Source organism: Mustela erminea, chromosome Y, assembly GCF_009829155.1.
Source record: "Mustela erminea isolate mMusErm1 chromosome Y, mMusErm1.Pri, whole genome shotgun sequence".
Lineage (NCBI taxonomy): Eukaryota > Metazoa > Chordata > Mammalia > Carnivora > Mustelidae > Mustela > Mustela erminea.
The window spans coordinates 5229059-5245966 of record NC_045636.1 but is presented as its reverse complement, the minus strand read 5'-3'; the positions used below and the strand labels follow the sequence as shown (position 1 = coordinate 5245966).

The following is a 16908-nucleotide window of genomic DNA, read 5'->3' as shown; positions in this document are numbered from 1 at the left end:
CATTTTTACAGTTATATTCCATCCCTTCATTGTATTTAACCTTATTTTTGTGTATATATACATGTTTTTCTTCCTTTAAAATTTTGGGATAAAGTATCTCCCAACACACCAAAATACACCCGAATCTAGAGTATGGTGGCTCTATTCTGTTTACCAGCCTGATCATATTCCTTTTCTCCCCCGCTCCCCTCCAGTTTCAGGTCTCCTTCTCTGGGGTCACTGTTACCCTTTCAGCATTTTATTCTCTTTGTTCATCTGTTCTTCTCTCAACAAAATGACAAACAGAAAAATCCACCTCAAAAGTTAGAACAAGAGGCACCTGCCAGGAACCTAATCAATACAGATCTTTGTAAGATGTTGGAACTTACGTTCAGAATAATTATAAAGATACAAGCTGGGTTTGAAAAAAGCATAGAGGACACTAGAGAATCACTTTCAGGAGAAAAAAAAAAAAATCAACCAAGTCCAAATCAAACAGGCTATTAATGAGGTCCAATAAAAATGGAGGCTCTTTAAAAAAAAAAAAAAAATGGAGCCTCTAATTGCTAGGATAAATCAGGCAGAAGAGAGAATCAGTGATACAGAAGACCAAATACAGAAGATGAAGAATAAAGAGCTGAGAAAAAGATAAACAACTACTGGATCACAAGGGAAGAATCCTAAAGATAGTTATACCATAAAGCCGGGAGCCTGGGTGACTCAGTGGGTTGGGCCACTGCCTTCAGCTCGGGTAGTGATCTCAGGGTCCTGGCATCGAGCCCCATGTAGGGCTCTTCGCTCAGCGGGGAGCCTGCTTCTCTCTCTCTCTGCCTGCCTCTCTGCCTGCTTGTGATCTCTGTCAAATAAATAAATGAAATCTTTAAAAAAAAAAGTTATACCATAAAGCCAAACAGTGTTAGAATAACTGGGATCACAGAAAAGAGAGAGAGAGGGGAGTAGAAGGTATACTGGAGTGAATTATAGTAGAGAACTTCCCTAATATGGGGAAGGAAACAGGCATCAAAGTCCAAGGATACAGAAAAGCACCCTTAAAATCAATAAAAAAGATCCAACACCCTGACATATAATAATGAAGCTTACAATTCTCAGAGACACAAAGAATATTCTGAAAGCAGCTAGGGACAAGAGGCTTGTCACTTACAAGGACAGAAACATTAGACTGGCAGTGGACCTATCCACACAGACCTGGCAGGCCAGAAAGGACTGGCATGATATATTCGGGTGCTAAATGAGAAAATATGTAGCCAAGAATACTTTATCCAGCTAGGCTGTCAATGAAAATAGAAGGAATGATAAAGAGCTTCCAAGACAAACAGAAACTAAAAGAATTTGCAAACTCCAAACCAGCCCTACAAAATTTACTGAATGGGGTCCTCTAAAGAAAGAGAGAGGCCAGGGGCGCCTGGGTGGCTCAGTGGGTTAAGCCGCTGCCTTCGGCTCAGGTCATGATCTCAGGGTCCTGGGATCGAGTCCCGCATCGGGCTCTCTGCTCAGCGGGGAGCCTGCTTCCCTCTCTCTCTGCCTGCCTCTCCATCTACTTGTGATTTCTCTCTGTCAAATAAATAAAAAAATCTTAAAAAAAAAAGAAAGAAAGAAAGAAAGAGAGAGGCCAAAAGTAACATAGACCAGAAAGGAACAGAGACAATCTACCGTAACAGTCACCTTACAGGAAATACAATGGCACTAAATTAGTATCTCTCAACAGTTACCCTTAATGTAAATGGACTAAATACTCCAATCAAAAGACATAGGGTATCAGATTGGATAAAAAAGCAAAACCCACTGATACGCAATCTGCAAGACTCGTTTTAGATCCAGAGACACCTCCATAATTAAAGTGAGGGGTAGAAAACCATTTACCATGCTAATAGACTTCAAAAGAAAGCTGGGGTGGCAATCCTACTATCAGACAAATTAGATTTTAAAAGACTATAAAGAAGACTATAAGATGACTATAATAAGAGATGAGGAAGGGCTCTGTATCATACTTACAGGGTCTAGCCAATAAGAAGATCTAACAACTGTAAACACATATGCCCCTAACATGAGAGTAGCCAATTACATAAGCCAATTAATAACAAAATCATAGAAACATATCGACAATAATACAATAATAGTAGGGGACTTTAATACCTCCCTCCCACTGCAATAGATCAACAAGGAAATAAAGGCCTTAAATGACACACTGGACCAGATGGACATCACAGATATATTCAGAACATTCCATCCCAAAGCAACAGATTACACATTCTTCTATAGTGCACATGGAACATTCTCCAGGATAGATCACATCCTGGGTCACAAATCCAGTCTCAACTGGTACCAAAAGACTGGAATCATTCCCGGCATATTTTCAGACCACAATGCTTTGGAACTCAAACTCAATCACAAGAGGAAAGTTGGAAAGAACTCAAATACATGGAGGCTAAAGAGCATCCTACTAAAGAATGAAAAGGTCGGGGCGCCTGGGTGGCTCAGAGGGTTAAGCCTCTGCCTTCGGCTCAGGTCATGATCTCAGGGGGTCCTGGGATGAAGCCCTGCATCGGGCTCTCTGCTCAGCAGGGAGCCTGCTTCCCCCCCCCCATCTCTCTGCCTGCCTCTCTGCCTACTTGTGATCTCTGTCAAATACATAAATGAAATCTTAAAAAAAAAAAAAAAAAGAATGAAAAGGTCAACCAAGAAGTTAAAGAACAATTTTAAAAATAAAACACAACTGTTCAAAATCTTTGGGATAAAGCAAAGGCTAAGAGATAAGAGAGAAGGACATAGCAATACAAGCCTTTCTCAAGAAACAAGAAAGGTCTCAAATATACCATCTAACCCTATACGAAAAGAGCTAAAGAAAGAATAAATAAAGCCTAAACCATGCAAGAGAAGGGAAACAGTAAAGATCTGAGCAGGAATCAATAAAATAGAAACCAAAAGATGAATATAACAGACCAATGAAACTAGTAGGAGCTGTTCTTTGAAAGAATAAGACTGATAAACGGCTGGCCAGACTTTTACCCAATATAAAAGAGAAAGGATTCAAATAAATAAAATCATGAATGAAAGAAGAGAGATCACAACCAATACCTAAGAAGTACAAGTATAAGAACATATTCTGAGCACCTATATGCCAACAAATTAGACAATCTGGAAGAAAAGGATGCATTCCTAGAGACACATAAACTACTAAAACTTAACTAGTAAGAAACAGAAAAGTTCCAGCAAGGAACTTGAAGCAGTAATCAAAAATCTCCCAACCAGGGGCGCCTGGGTGGCTCAGTGTATTAAGCCACTGCCTTCGACTCAGGTCATGATCTCAGGGTCCTGGGATCGAGTCCCGCATCGGGCTCTCTGCTCGGCAGGGGGCCTGCCCTCCTCTCTCTCTCTCTGCCTGCCTCTCGACCTACTTGTGATCTCTGCCTGTCAAATAAATAAATAAAATCTTAAAAAAAAAAAAAAAATCTTCCAACCAGTAAGAGCCCAGGCAGGGCCAGATGGCTTACCAGCCAAATTTTACCAAACATTTAAAAAAGAATTGGGCACTTGGGTGGCTCAGTTGTTTAAGTGCCTGCCTTCAGCGCAGGTCATGATCTCAGAGTCCTGGGATTGAGTCCTGCATTGGGCTCCCTGCTCAGAAGGGAAGTCTGCTTCTCCCTCTATCCTTCCCCCTGCTCATGCTCACTCACGTTCTCTTTCTCACAAAAATAAAATCTTTAAAAAAAGAATAAATAAAATAAAAAAATAAAACAATAAAGAAAAATACCTATTCTTTTGAATCTGTTTCAAAAAACAGAAATGGAAGGAAAAATTCCAAACTCATTTTATGAGGCCAACATAACCTTGATCCCAAAACCAGACAAGGACGCCATCAAAAAGGAGAATTATAGACCAATATCCTTGATGAACATGGATGCAAAAATTCTAACCAAAATACCAGACAACAGGATTCAACAGTACATTAAAAGGATTATTCAGGGCGCCTGGGTGGCTCAGTGGGTTAAAGCCTCTGCCTTAGACTCAGGTCATGATCCCAGGGTCCTGGGATTGAGCCCCGAATCAGCCTCTCTGCTCAGCAGGGAGCCTGCCTCCCCCTCTCTCTCTGCCTGCCTCTCTGCCTACTTACGATCTCTGTCAAATAAATAAATAAAAAATTTTTTAAAACTTATATAAGTATTATTCACCACAACCAAGTGCAATTTATTCCAGGGGTGCAAGGTTGGTTCAACATCAGCAAATCAACCAATGTGATACAACACATTAATAAAGGAAAGGACAAGAGCCATATGATCCTCTCAATAGACACAAAAAGCTCTGACAAAGTACAGCATCCTTTAATTAAAACTCTTCAAAGTGTAGGGACAGAGGGTACATACGTCAGTATCAACAAAGCCATCTATGAAATCATGGGAATACCATTCTCAGTGGAGAAAAACTGAAAACTTTTCAGCTAAGGTCAGGAACAGGGCAGGCATGTCCACTATCACCACTGCTATTCTAGATAGTACGAGAAGTCCTAGCCTCAGCAATCAGACAACAAAAAGAAATTAAATGGATCCCAATCAGCAAAGAAGTCAAACGCTCACTCTTCGCAGATGATAAGAAACTTCCTATGGAAAACCCAGAAAACTCTACTCCAGAACTGCCAGAACTCATACAGGAATTCAACAAAGTGGCAGGATATAAGAATGCACAGCAATCAGTTCCATTTCTATACACCACCACAAAGAAGAAAGAAATTAAGGAGTCTATCCCATTTACAACTACACCCAAAACTGTAAATATCTAGGAATAAACCTAACCAAAGAGGCAAAGGATCTGTACTCAGGAAACTACAGAACACTTATTTTATCTATTTGACAGAGAAAAGACAGCAAGACACAGCACAAAAGCAGGGGGAGGGGCAGAGAGAAGCAGGCTTCCACTGAGCAGGGAGCCAGATGCAGGACTTGATCCCAGAATCCTGGGATCATGACCTGAGCCAAAAACAGACGCCTAATGACTAAGCCACTCAGGTGCCCTGGAAAAACAAATATTGTGAAAATGTCTATGCTACCTAGAGCAATCTACACACTACTTTTTTCACAGAAATGGAACAAATAATCCTAAAATTTATATGGAACCAGAAAAGACCCCAAATAACCTGAGAAATGCTGAAAAGGAAAACCAAATCTGATGGCATCACAATTCCAGACTTCAAGTTCTATTACAAAGCTTTCACCATCAAAACAGTATGATACTGGCAGAAAAACAAGACACATAGATCAATGGAATACAATATACCCAGGTACCATTTGCAAGGCACACAGTTTGAACTAGAGGGTATTATGCTAAGCGAGTTAAGTCAATCAGAGAATGACAATTATCAGTGGATCTCACAGATTTGTGAATTTGAGAAAGAAGGCGGAGGATCATAGGAGAAGAGACAAAAAAACAAACAATACAAACCAGAAAAGGAGTCAAACCATAAAAGACTCAATCTCAGGAAACAAACTGAGGACTACTGTGGGGGGATGGGGGGCGGGCCATGATGAGGAGGTGGGGTGATGTGGAGGCAGGGTGATGGGCATTGGGGAGGGTATTTGCTATGGTGAGTGCTATGAATTATGTAAGACTGATGATTCACAGACCTGTACAATGTACAGGTATTATGTACAAATTATTATGTACAAATAATGCATTTTATGTTAATTTTTAAAAATAACTATTATGAACATTACTAGTCTAAACGCTCAAATTAGGGGCGCCTGGGTGGCTCAGTGGGCTAAAGCCTCTGCCTTCGGCTCAGGTCATGATCTCAGGGTCCTGGGATCGAGCCCCCATCGGGCTCTCTGCTCACTGGGGAGCCTGCTTCCTCCTCTCTCTCTCTGCCTGCCTCTCTTAAAAGGTTACCTTGTTATTTACCTCCACTTCTTTCTTTTTTTTTTTCCTAAAGATTTTATTTATTTGACATAGAGAGACAGCGAGAGAGGGAACACAAGCACAGAGACCTGGAGAGGAAGAACCAGGCTACTCACTGAGCAGGACCATAGGATCATGACCTGAGCCAAAGGCCGATGCTTAATGACTGAACCAGCCAGGCGCCGCTAGCCCCATTAAAAAAAATACTCTAAAGGAATGGGAAATGTTCTTCAAAGTTCAAACTTATATTTGATTATCTGAGTACTACATATAACATGATGAAGATGGATTTTTAAATATTTCAAACTAAAATGGAAAACAAAATCAAGAACAAAAAAGAAATACCATTTGTGGGGCACCTGGGTGGCTCAGAGGGTTAAGCCTCTGCCTTCAGCTCAGGTCATGATCTCAGGATCCTGGGATGAGCCCCCGCATCAGGCTCTCTGCTCAGCAAGGAGCCTGCTTCTCCCCCTCTCTCTGCCTGCCTCTCTGCCTACTTGTGATCGCTCTCTGTCAAATAAATAAATAAAATCTAAAAAAAAAAAAAAAAAGAAGAAGAAGAAATACCATTCGTGTTTGCAGAATAAAAAATATGTAAGAGCATCTCTGTCCCTGTTCTTGGCAGAGAGCTCCTAAAACATTCTGAGTCTAGGTAAGAGTGGTTTTTGTTTTTCATTAGAGACAACTTATGAATAGTTTCAAAATGAAGCTGGGATGGTGGGGAAAATAATGCAAATTAAGTTCTATAATAAACTGTTGAAGATTGGAATTAGAGGAGTTTATGAGATTCTGGTTTGGTAAATATACCCCTGGTTTCTCAGAGAGAGAGAAGTTCCTGAGCTCAGGATACTTCCATTCCTTGCCCTATATTCCTCTTCATTTGTATCCTTTATTAACATCTTTTATAATAAATTAACAAATGTTGGGACGCCTGGGTGGCTCAGTTGGTTAAGCAGCTGCCTTCGGCTCAGGTCATGATCCCAGCGTCCTGGGATCGAGTCCCACATCGGGCTCCTTGCTCTGCAGGGAGCCTGCTTCTCCCTCTGCCTCTGCCTGCCATTCTGTCTGCCTGTGCTTGCTCTCTCCCCTCTCTCCCTCTGATAAATAAATAAAATCTTTAAAAATAAATAAATTAATTAATTAATTAACAAATGTTGCCCTGACATTTGTGAATCATTCTAATAGAATATCAAACCCAAGGAGAGGATTGTGAAACCTGTGATTTATATAGCAGGTTGATAAGCAGCACAGGTAACAACCCTGACTCGCAACTGGATCTGTAATGGAACTATCTCATATACAAGGAACTCCTTTACCCATGGAATTGTAACATCTCCAGGTATAAAATGTTAGAACTGAGTTAAATTTGTAAAACACTTCTGAAAATTAAGAACTGCTTTGGTGGTGCTGGAAAACTGTCCAGACTTACTCTTTCTAGTATGTCCACATTTGTACTTACAGACAAAGTTATCAAACAAGATATTAGGTTACCAATTAAGATTTTAAAAAATATATGGGATGCCTGGGTGGCTCAGTTGATTAAGCTGCTGCCTTTGGCTTGCTCAGGTCATGATCCCAGGGTGCTGGGATCGAGTCCCCCACATCGGCTCCTTGCTTGGCAGGGAGCCGACTTCTGTCTCCGCCTCTGCCTGCCACTCTGCCTGTGCACTCGCTGTCTCTGTGACAAATAAATAAATAAATAAAATCTTTTTAAAAAAGATCTTAGGGGTGCCTGGGTGGCTCAGTGGGTTAAGCCTCTGCCTTTGGCTCGGGTCATGATCCCAGCATCCTGGGATCAAGCCCCACATGGGGCTCTCTGCTCGGCGGGGAGCCTGCTTCCTCCTCTCTCTCTCTCCCTCTCTCTGCCTGCTTGTGATCTCTGTCAAATAAATAAATAAAATCTTTATAAAAATAAAATAAAATAAAAATAAAAAGATCTTAACACAGATTTTCACAACAACAAGCAGAATACGCATCTACACTGTAAGGTGTTAAGAGTTTTATGGAATGGGGGCACCTGGGTGGTTCAGTGAGTTAATCATCTGCCTTTGGCTCAGGGTGTATCTCAGGGTCATGGGATGGAGTCCCACATCAGGTTCCCTGCTCAGTGGGGAGTCTGCTTGCTTCTCCCTCTGCCTGCTGTTCTCCATTCTGTGCAGGCCTGCTCTCTAAGACACACGCTCTCTGACAAATGAATAAAATCTTTAAAAAAAAGAGTTTTATGGAATGATCATTTTACTATTTACATGAAATTACATAAAATTTCACATTTCTACCTACTCTACTTTCTTTCTCATTATCTAATGTATTTAGGAGAGATTAAAAAACAATAGCTGTCTGTGACAAAAAATAAAAACAATTTACCCAAGACAAAAAATAAAAAACAATCTGCATACATAAATCAAGCCAAACTTTTAAGAAAGAAAAACATTACCTTTTGGATAATCTTCCAATAAAAGGTTGAAGTGACCTAATTGACAAAAGAAATCAGATTCCACTTTTCCTTCAGCTTTTAAGATTAAAGATTCATAGCAGCGAACAGCCTAGAAATGAAAAATATAAGCATTAAGAGAAAAGAAATATAACTGCATCCTTCTTGAGATAATGTGTATTTATAAGAAATTGCTCTAGTGGCGCCTGGGTGGCTCAGTGGTTTAAAGCCTCTATCTTCGGCTCAGGCCATGATCCCAGGGTCCTGGGATCAGGCCCCGATCAGGCCCCGATCAAACCCCGAATAGCATCAGGCTCTCTGCTCAGCAGGGAGCCTGCTTCCTCCTCTCTCTCCCTGCCTGCCTTTCTGCCTACTTGTGCTCTCTATCAAATAAATAAATAAAATCTTTAACGAAAAGAAATTGCTCTAGAAATGAAAAGAATCAATATGTCCCTTACAAAAATGAGGGGAAAGACTTGCCAAACTTACCATTAAGGAGCTCCTTAATGACTTTTTATGAGTTGGAGATCTGAATAATTACTTTGGACTTTGTTCATAAAAAACACTACTTTCAAATAGGCATGGGGGAAAATGACTATTGCATTTCAGTAACCAGTAACAACCTGTGATTTTCAAATTTTGGAATGTGGCAAGTCCAAATTGAGATGTACTGTAATTTGAAAACAGGTGTCAGAAAGACTGTGTGTATAAAAAAGGTATAAAATATTCACTAATAAGGGGAGCCTGGTTGGCTCAGTTCATTAAGCATCTGCCTTCAGTTCAGGTCATGATCCCAGGGTCCTGGGATCTGGCCCCACATTGGCCTCCCGGCTTGGTAAGGAACCTGCTTATCCTTCCCCTCTCCCTTTCCCCACCTTGTGTGGGCTCTCATTCCCATCTTTCTAATAAATAAATACAATCTTTTTTAAAAATTCACTAATAGGGCACCCAGGTGGCTCAGCAGTTTGTTAAAGCCTCTGCCTTCAGCTCTGGTCCAGATCCCAAGGTCCTGGGATCAAGCCCCACATTGGGCTCTCTGCCAGCGGGAAGCCTGCCCCACCGCCCCCTGCTGCCTACTTGTGATCTCTGTCTGGCAAATAAATAAAATCTTAAAAAAAAAAATTCATAATAATTAAGTAAATTATTGGAAAATTTAATATATTATTAACATTAACTTCATCCATTTCTTTTTATTATTTTTACTTTTTTTTTTCCTTTAAGATTTTATTTACTTAATTTATTTAACGGAGAGATAAAAAGCCAGAGAGCCAGAGAGATAAAAAACCAAGCAAGGCAATGGCAGAGGGAGAGGGAGAAGCAGGCCTCTCCACTGCATAGGGAACCTGATGTTGGGGCAATCCCAGCCCCTGGGATGATGGCCAGAGCTAAAGGCAGACGCTTAACCATCTGAACCACCTAAGCATCCCTTAGTAACTTTTTCTATTTTGCAATTTAAAATTACATACAATGAAAAATTCATGCATCACAATAAACTTCTAATGGATAGGATAGCTATCGTTTGTAATAATCAATCACTGTTTTTGCGAAGAAACTACAGTAACTTTTAGACTAAATTATATATAGAATATTTACTATATATATACACTATGTTTCAACTGTTTTCTAATCTTCATATTTCAAACATACTATTAACATTATCTCAGCCCAACATATACATACACATACCCTCTTATACTTTTTTAGAGAAAAATAATAAAGAATTCAATCTTTTTGAACTTCATAAGTTTGCAGGAGGAAGAAATGAAGATTTTGCACTAAAACATCTCAACGAACAACTTTCTAGAGTTTCTCCAGAGTTATCAGTAACCACAGGTGATCTCAGAAGCTTAACAATCAAAAACCTGATATAAAAATTCTAATCTTAAGATAACTATTGTTTGCTTAGCACACAACAGGGACTTAGCATTTCTATACTTTGCACTTCAAAAATAACAAGCTCTCCTTCAAAATGTTTCAATCTTCCCAATAAAAAAAATCCTAATTAAGTGCCTTATAATATATGATACATTAAAAGTAACCACAACAAAAGAAATACATACAATTAGATGTATACTCTGGGTCTACTCCCAGGAATACTCCTGGGTATGGTGCTCTGAAAAAGCAACTAAGGTCAAATCTCTCTCCCCGACCCCAAAAAAAAAAAAAAAAAAGCGGATTAACTTCTCAGTAAAATAAAAAACCTCCTCAGCAATTCTACTAGGATGAGAAAATGTGCTGGGAGAGCCCCATATAAAGTACCTTAATTTTTTTTGCCTTCTCCTATAAAACAATCTTCTTTGATGAAAACACTTTCCAAGGAGCACCTGGGTGGCTCAGTGGGTTAAATAAAGCTCTGCCTTCCGCTCAGGTCATGATCCCAGAATCCTGGGATCAGCCCTGTATCAGGCTCTCTGCTCGGCAGGGAGCCTGCTTCCCCCTCTCTCTGCCTACTTGTGATCTCTGTCAAATAAATAAATTAAATCTTTAAAAAAAAAAAAAAAACACATACATTCCAAAACTAGAGGGAAAAATATATGTATTTCACACACAGCATAAATATTTCTAGAAGTTTAAAGATACCTCATTAATAAAGCTCTTCTGAGGTGACTCAGTTATCCCTACAGTTAAATTTAAAAGAAGGGGCACATGTGGCTTAGTCCATGGAGGATCCAACTCTTGGGTTTCAGCTCAGGTCATGATCTCAGGGTCAAGTCTGGAGGAAGCTTCAAGCTCTGTGGGGAGTCTGGTCAGGATTTTCTCTCCCTATCCCTCTCCCCCAGCTGTCCTGTGCTCTTTCTTAAAATAAATAAAATCTTAAAAAAAAAAAAAAAAAGATTTAAAAGAGAACTGCTTTCAGTTATCATTCTGTTAGCTACCTACATATGCATAAACACCAAATTATAACCATGAAAATCTGAATATATACTTAGATCCCAGAAATTACTATCATTTGGAGATAAAATTTCAAGATCCTTTCTTATCCAAGTACCTATAGTTCTATCTGGCAGACGGTTAAAATAAAAAATACAAGAGCACCTGGGTGGTTCAGTCAGTTAAGCATCTGCCTTCAGCTCAGGTCATGATCCTGGAGTTCCAGGATCCATTTCCACATTGGCCTCCCCACTCAGTGGGGAGTCTGTTTCTCCCTCTGCTCTTCACCCTGCTCCTGCGTGCTCTCTCTCAAATAAAAAAATAAATCTTAAAAAAAAAAAAAAAGAATACAAGATACAAAACTTATTGCTTTATAATACCTGAAAACTACAGGCTACCAAAACAGACTCATATTAGAGAATAAACTTACGTTGCCAGAATGGAGAAAATGGGTAAAGGAATGGGAGGTACAGGTTTCCAGTTACAGAATAAATAACAGGAATGAAAGTAACAGCAGTGAGAATATAATGAATGGTAGTGTAATAGTGTTGTAGAGGACTATATATATATATATTTTTTTTTTTTCCTTTCTTTAATGGAGATCCAGGGTAAAGGCTAAATGTTGGTTCTTTAACTGTTCTATTCGTACACGTTTTCTGCATGTTTGAAGTTACACTAGTCTTACAGGTTTTCTGCATGTTTGAAGTTACACTAATCTCAACTTCTATTATCTGTGGCCAAATGCACTCTGTACGTCGGAAGATCAAGAGTAGTCTGTATCATTCAACTTCCTGCTTCTTATCACATAGCACATATCATCATCACAAGAATGGTAAGTCCAGTAGAACATACTTTGAAAGACCACATTCAAATAATTTTTTTTTTTAAAGATTTTATTTTTATTTATTTGTCATAGAGAGAGAAGCGAGAGCAAGCACAGGCAGACAGAGTGGCAGGCAGAGGCAGAGGGAGAAGCAGGCTCCCTGCCAAGCAAGGAGCCCGATGTGGGACTCGATCCCAGGACACTGGGATCATGACCTGAGCCGAAGGCAGCCGCTCAACCAACTGAACCACCCAGGCGTCCCTCAAATAATTTTTGAGTACACCAATAAAGTATTTTCTTTTACTATTAGTTATTGCTATTAATCTCTTAGTGTTCCTGACCTAGACCTTAAAATCTCTTAAGTATATGATATGGTAATAATAGGGTATGGTACCATCCGTGGTTTCAGGCATCCACTGGGAACTCTGGAATAGATGAAATGACACATACCAAAATAAAAATGTAAACAAAATGGATGAAATGTAAAAACTGATAATATGGAATTACTCGAATTTTAGTCGACAGAGATGGTCCTTCTGCTGCAATCAAAGACAGGGAAATAATATGAGAAGTAAGAAAGTTACAGTTGAGGAAAAAGCTTTTATGACTACAGTAAAATAATTTCAAACTTTACATTAATAAAACAATAAACTTCACATTTTAAAGGTAACAGCATTTTTTTTTAAAGATTTTATTTATTTATTTGACAGAGAGATCACAAGTAGGCAGACAGGCAGGAAAGAGAGAAGAAGCATGCTCCCCGCTGAGCAGAGAGCCTGATGTGGGGCTCGATCCCAGGTCCCTAAGATCATGACCCTAGCAGAAGGCAGACCCACTGAGCCACCCAGGTGCTCCTAACATAGCATTTTAAATAAATCCCTAATTTATTAAAGGTATTGTTTATTTGAGAGAGCAAGCACAAGTTGGGGGAGGAAGAAAGGGGCAGACTTCCCGCTGAGGAGGGAACCCCAGGTGGTACTCAATCCCACGGCCATGCTCAGTGAGTAGCCTGGTTCTTCCTCTCCAGGTCTCTGTGCTTGTGTTCCCTCTCTCTATCTCTCTATGTCAAATAAATAAAATCTTTAGAAAAAAAAAAAAAGAAAGAAGTGGAGGTAATTAACAAGGTAACCTTTTAAGATATGTGCTTTTCCTAGTTCTACACTACTGGCCAAAGATCATTATTCACTTAGTTAAAAATTACCTTGAAAATGCTTTTTCCTCTTTACCAAATAATCCCTACACCAAAGAAAAACCATCCTATAAGTAAGAGTCTGTTAAATTTTTGATAATAAATATCTTGGTTGAATTGGATGGATATGTTAAGATTTTCAGCAAACGTGTTCAGAAGCAGTTGGACAATTGTTTTAAGACTAAAGAGTTGGTGGTATGTTACTTTGGTGCTCTGGCAACAGAGTTTATTGTGTGCCATACGTTTTTATTAAGTGTAAGGGAGGAAAAACAGTTTTCCTTCTATCCTGATTTCATGACTGAGATGACATCCTTTCCTCCCATAGCAAAAGATTTAAAAAGAAAAAAACAAACAAGTTTATTAGTATGTGTATGTTAAGTATATATAGGGGAAACACCCAGGAAAACTGCAAGTTACTATTTGAAAAGCCCTAAGCCACCAACTTAAGCTCAGCAAAAGGCAAAAATAAAATAATGGTAAGAAAAAGGCCAGTTATGGAAGTTGACCAGGAAAAGCACTTTACACAAGAGAAAGTTCTGTTATGTTTTTGTTCCTTCCAACTTGTTTGTTCCTTCCACCTTGAGAAGAATTTCTTATGATTCCTCTTCTTATATCGAGAGGTTGACACAAACGGAGATTTAAGTGTAGATTTTCCTTACTTAAGTGTAGATTTAAGTGTAGGGTAACTTCAGTATGTTTTTCCAGCTTCTTTCTTTCTTTCCAGGCAAAGAGAGAGGAGGAAGCAGGCTCCCTGCCTAACAGAGACCCCGACGCGGGACTCGATCCCAGGACACAGAGATCACGCTCTGAGCCGAAGGCAGCGGCTTAACCCACTGAGCCACCCAGGCGCCCCGGGAGTGATATTTTTAAAGAAATAATTATATACCCAATGAATGTAGTGAAATTACTGAAAATTATTACATTTCAGTTTCTGGTGATTAGTTACCATGAAAACTACTGAATGCAAAAATGAGATTGTGGGTTGCAGGATCGTGATTATGGGAATCCAAACTACAAACAAAACCGTATGGAAGAAAAATATCTTAAAAAGTATTTAATAGGGGTGCCTGGGTGGCTCAGTGGGTTAAAGCCTCTGCCTTTGGCTCGGGTCATGATCTCAGGGTCCTGGGATAGAGCCCCACATCGGGCTCTCTGTTAGGCAGGGAGCCTGCTTCCTCCTCTCTCTTTGCCTGCTTCTCTGCCTATTTGTGATCTCTGTCTGTCGGGTAAATAAATAAAAACTTAAAAAAAAAAAAGAAAATTAAGAAAAAAAGTATTTAATACTTCCTTCACAATTGCAGCATCAACTAATCAAATTCATAGTTAACTTGCTTTGCGTAGAAAATAAAATACGTAATGGAACGTATTTGTTGCACACAGAACAACTTTCATGGTGCCAGGTGACAGTCGACATTTTAGACAGATTTTGCTCAGGAGATGAAAAATGACAGAAAAGGAAACTGCATGGCTTTTGTGAAGCAGCTTATGTAAGAGTAACAACATGTGCTACAGGTCGGTGCATTATCTAGACTTACAAATATAATCTGAAACTTGAGAACTATAGTAATTGTATTTTTAAGTAATAGTGGCTTTTACTAAGCACCATCAAACTACAACAGCTGATAGAGAGGCCTATTTACTGATTTTATTTCCGTTTATATTTCTTCCGTTTCTGAAAGCTCCCCTCCCCTTCCTTTCTCCTCCCTCTATTTCCCGCCATCTTGGCCGACAGGAGCAGCCATTAACTAAAGGGCAGTGCCAACAAGTTTTCACACAAATAAAGAGGGAATCCTCCGTGGTCTCTATCAGACACAGGAAAAAGGACTCTAAAAATTCCAGATTCCTACATTCGCATTCACAGCAGTGTTTCCGTAGCTTTCAAACAAGTAAACAACTTAAGGTCACATGCAAATCAGTATTTACAGGTTAAATACGAAATACAAACTCTACACGGCTGAAAAGTAACTTTCATTTACTCCTCCTGAAAGTACGGATATAAGAAGCCTATCTAAATGTTCAGTAAAAATTACATCACAAGCCAACCACCAGGAGAAAAGTAATATGTAAGTTGGAAATTTTTAGAAGCGCTTACATTGAGTATAACGTGATGCTAGGATTCAGAAATCTCCTAACCAAAACGTTGTGAAATAACTGTTGAGCAGAGCACCAGAGCGCCGCCGTCTCGGCCACTCAAACTACAAAATAACATTTCATAAGGCTGTAAGCAAGATATCATGAATGAGAGAAAAGCAAAAAGATGCTTTTAGTTCGCATCCATAGGGGCGCTGATTGATCTCGGAGGCAGTGGATGCAGGAAGCCTGCAAGGTTGGGAATGAAAGTCTGGGCCTGCTATTGCCTACCTTGCCCAAAAGGGTCTTCGTCCTGGCGCCATCTTCATGAAGTCTCACGAACCCGAAGAGACGGCTGTAGAAAGAAATACAGGCAGCTCGTTAACACTCCAGGAAAGCCACTGCCGGGCTTCCTCCCGAACCCAAGGCCTCAGTAGCGGAGGCCGCCTGCACTGCGCTGAGATAAGCCCCCAATTGATACCATTAAGCAAGCTGTACTTGGGCCTCCCAGGAGAGCCGCGCCAGCCGGTGCGATATCAGCTGGGAGAATGACGGCAGACGTACCTGTCCAATCCGTCGAGCGCCTCCCTCTCTTCTGCTGTCAAGCTAGAGGACCCCTCCTTGCTCTCGCCGCTCTCTTTTCCCGCCGCCATTTTCTTTCCCTCATCGCCGAAAGCAGCGGCGGCGGTAGCGAGAGATACTTCGCAGGATTTCATGAGTACACAACAAATATAAAATCCAATGCCGAAACCCACCACCACACAATGAAGAGCTCAAAAGGATGCCCTCGTCGCGTAAAACTGGCACAACAACTTTATCGCCGCTGCCTCCTCCGCCCCGGGTGACGGCGACGAAAAATCCCAAGATGATGGCAAGAGCAGTGGATGCCAGGTTTGCGGGGCTCGGCTACGGAATCACATCGCAAAATAGGCGGAGACAGCAGGAGAGGCGGAAGCTCGCAGTAAAGGGAATATTTCCTGGAATCTCAAACTTCGCTAGCACCAGCACAAAGTTGTTGTAATTGTGTCACAGTGCGAACCCCAAATTTCCGTGACGCCCTTTTCTCCCGCCCCAAAGCAGGCACGGCCAATTGACGTGCCGGTTCGTATCACATGATCTTTGTTGACGCACGTCAGTTTAGGTTCCACTGAACTTGCTAGGTGCCTCCGCCCCGCCCACATGGCGATGCTCTACCAGGGGTCGGGAGGGCTGTCAATTCGAACAAGTCATTGGTTGATAGACACGTCTGTCAGGGAAAGCGTAATCACAAGACGCAGAGAACTCTTGGGTAGTGCTAGTTAAGTAAACTCTGATAGTGGGAGGGGGTAGTAGTAGGGTCTTTCTTTTTGTCTGGAATAAAGATGGCTAAATTAGGAAGGCGATGGGGACGATGAAATCGCTCACATGGTCTACGAATGCAAATGCTCGCGAAAGATACATGGATATCTTTTATGTGCTTTGCAATTCAGGACCTGTGTGGTTGTTGGCTCTTCCAGGGTCTGCTAAGACCTGCGTTATTCAGAGTAGCGCATGGCACTGAACCTCTAACTGCAGAAGAGTCAAGCACTGTTGGCCCTTCTGGAAATAACGGCCCACGGCTCCCTGTCTCTCTACCCTTTCTTCTCAACCACCTGGAAA

At 40.6% G+C, this 16908-nt stretch overlaps 1 protein-coding gene across 9 annotated transcripts in view; it reads right to left on the bottom strand.

The window, feature by feature from the left end:
• Nucleotides 1-16330, bottom strand: part of LOC116583896 (lysine-specific demethylase 6A-like) — a 167194-nt gene extending 150864 nt beyond the window's left edge. For 8 of the 9 annotated variants that reach the window (XM_032331883.1, XM_032331888.1, XM_032331887.1 and 5 more), the window contains exons 1-3: nt 15835-16330; nt 15562-15625; nt 8321-8429 (exon numbers count right to left, since the gene is read on the bottom strand). In XM_032331883.1, coding sequence (XP_032187774.1) covers nt 8321-8429; nt 15562-15625; nt 15835-15986 — 325 coding nt within the window. In that variant the 5' untranslated portion in view covers nt 15987-16330. Of the gene's footprint in view, nt 1-8320; nt 8430-15561; nt 15626-15834 lie in introns of those variants that run through there. The other variant, XM_032331894.1, reaches the window with a different exon arrangement.
• Nucleotides 16331-16908: the final 578 nt, after the last annotated feature.